General features: G+C 34.0%; 1 protein-coding gene across 1 annotated transcript; it reads right to left on the bottom strand.

Moving 5' to 3' along the window:
- Nucleotides 1-430: 430 nt before the first annotated feature.
- LOC120145103 lies at nucleotides 431-1,891 on the bottom strand. The gene is made up of 3 exons (XM_039159003.1): nucleotides 1,621-1,891; nucleotides 1,478-1,522; nucleotides 431-716 (listed from the first exon to the last, which is right to left on the bottom strand). Exons 1-3 carry the CDS (start codon nucleotides 1,883-1,885, stop codon nucleotides 607-609), a joined length of 420 nt encoding a protein of 139 aa, XP_039014934.1. The 5' UTR covers nucleotides 1,886-1,891; the 3' UTR covers nucleotides 431-606.
- Between the last annotated feature and the right edge of the window lie 826 nt (nucleotides 1,892-2,717).

Here is a 2,717-nt window from a genome sequence, read left to right as displayed (position 1 = left end):
TGATAATATATGTATATGCTATAAATGTAATTATTAGATCCAAGACTCCAAGAAAGAATAGCATATTCTCTAAACACTAAGATCATTTTAACCACTAGGATTGTTTAATGAATTCAAGAATTATTAATTTTAAATAAATTTTAAATTTAATCATAATTTTATTTAGACGAAAAGAGAAAAAAAAAACTCTAAAATAATAATAAGAATACTACTAATGAATTTAAAATTAATAATCTAAATAAATATAAGAGAATAAAATAAATAATTTAACTAACCAACTAAATATATATACTTATTTCTGAATTCAAAAATTGTTAAAAGTATATATCTCAAAGTTTCTTCCAATTTATTTTCTTCTATAACTTATATACATAAATATATTTTATGTGAACAAAGATAATAAAACAACTGATCAGAGCGCCAGCTAAGATACTTGCTTCTCAAGCCAACAAATTGACACGCAATTCAAATTTACACGTGCAACCTTGCGCGTGCAAGATTGCCCGGCACGTGTAGTCAGCTAGAGCATGAACGAACAAAAGAAGACTGCGTAATAGAGAGAGGGAGAGAGACATAAACGGCCGAGGGGATGCTCAAGGAGGCTGCCTAGAAATCGGCGATTTTCCGGTGTAGACGATACTTCGAAACGTACTTATCAAGTTCTTGCAAATTCCTTTGGCTTCGAATCGTCAGAACATTGCTGATTTCGCGTGAATCTGTCAAGAACACAACAACAACAACAACAACAAAACCCAATTCCCATATGCAATGGGGTAAGGGGGAGGTAGGGTAGTAAGCTGCCCCCAACGCCAGGTTGAGAGTAGCTTTCGTGGAAGACCTCCGGCAGTCAGAAAAATAAAAATATAGATAAAATGCAATGCATGTATAACTAAATACATAAATACATAATTGAACAGTATTCATATGCAATCATTAATAACGTATGTGCGTCTGTAATGGGAAGTAATCTCTGCAAATAAATCCCTGCAAAAAGATCTATGCATATAGATAGAAAAGTAAGACCCGACTAAATTTAAAAGTGAAGAGAATGATACACAGAAGTCAACGGTAGCAAGCCCAGTTCTAAGCCTTCATAAATACCAATAACAGAAACGTATAAAAGTAGAAGTCATGGAAATTACTACAAAGGTAATATAAGAAGACAGAGATGTTACACCCTAAAGATGTGACCCACACTACTCGACTACCCTAGTCTTAAGTCTCCATACTTTCCTATCAGAGGTCATGTCCTCGGAAATGGCTAAATCCATCATATCAGATCTCAAGCAGTCTTCCCACTTCCGCCTTGGTCGTCCTCTCCTTCTAACACCGTCGACTGTAATCGACTCTACCCTCCTGACCGCATCCGACGGTAGTCGCCTAAGGACATGCCCAAACCACCGTAGTCTTCCCTCCCTCAATTTTTCGGAAACAGGCACCACCCCCAAGGAAGAAGTAAGTTGAAACGACATTATACCTAAACGCTTTGAGGAATGCTTGAATCCGTTAAAAGCAACTAAATCTGAAGCAAAAAGATAACAGTAAACGATGAAGAATAAACTCGAGGAATCTATCCTGATAAGTATGCTGATCGTTGATCGAGAAAAACGAAAAACGTACCAGATTGTGAAGGACTGTGAGAATTTAGGAAAAGTACGAGGAAGCAAAGGAGAGTGAGAACAGGAATGAGATGAATGAGCTTCTCACTATTAGGAGGCGACGACAACGACGGCAATGAAGGCGAAAATGACAACGGGCGAGGCTTACTCTCCTTGCGGTCCTCGCAGTCGATGATTACACGGCGTTTCTGATCATCTGCTCCGGTAATCTCTTCTCCATGGATGTGGAGCTTGGAGGTAGGATAGCCTAAGGATTGCCTTTGCATGTTTGTATTGAGAGAAAATGAAAAAATGAGGCTTAGAATTAGGATTTGTAAATATACGCTACAAGCCTAAGAATGATTGTAAAGTCTTTATTGATTTTTTTCCCTTTCGATTTAAGGCTTCATATGGCAGAGATTTTTTTTTTGTATACACAAGAATAATTATAAAGTTTTTATTAATTTTTTTGTTCTCTCAATTTTAAGATTTCATCTCTTAATAAGGATTTTTCGTATACACAACAATTTGAATTCGAAACATTGTTTAAGAGATATAAAATTATTTACCATTTGAACTAATCCGAATTGATAAAGTCTTTATTGAGTTTTATATAATTTAGTTTGTAAAACTAAAAAGAGAAAAAAAATCTAGAGTAAAAAAATCTTCTTCAAGATAAAATTTCAAAAATAATAAAGTACACAAATTAATTTATGATTAAGATTAAAATAGGGAAAAGTACATTAGAAGTTATTGAACTATTTTAAAATGCTTGTTTTGGTTACTAAATTTTTAAAAATTATAAAATTATCATTATATTTTATTTAACTGTTATAGAGTAATCCATCTAGAGGCAATTGTTAATTATTATGTATGAATCTAGAAATGGCAGGTAATCATAGTATGATAGATATCTCTAGAGATGAGTCGCTCCTTTAAAACGTGAGATGGCTCTTTGGATGGTTTTTTTTTTTGGGTCGTAGACTCAACCAAGCCATATATTCTCTCTCATAAAGCGTCAGATAATTCTTACAATATATTTTTAGGGTTGTAGATTCCTCCTCTCATATGTTCTCATAAAATGTAAATTGACTCTCTAAGGATCGTAGATTTCTTCAG

The sequence above is a fragment of the Hibiscus syriacus genome, unplaced genomic scaffold (assembly GCF_006381635.1).
Source record: "Hibiscus syriacus cultivar Baekdansim isolate YM2019G1 unplaced genomic scaffold, ASM638163v2 tig00002338_pilon, whole genome shotgun sequence".
Classification (NCBI taxonomy): Eukaryota; Viridiplantae; Streptophyta; class Magnoliopsida; order Malvales; family Malvaceae; genus Hibiscus; species Hibiscus syriacus.
The sequence above is the reverse complement of the archived record's forward strand: the minus strand, read 5'-3'. Positions and strand labels throughout refer to the sequence as shown.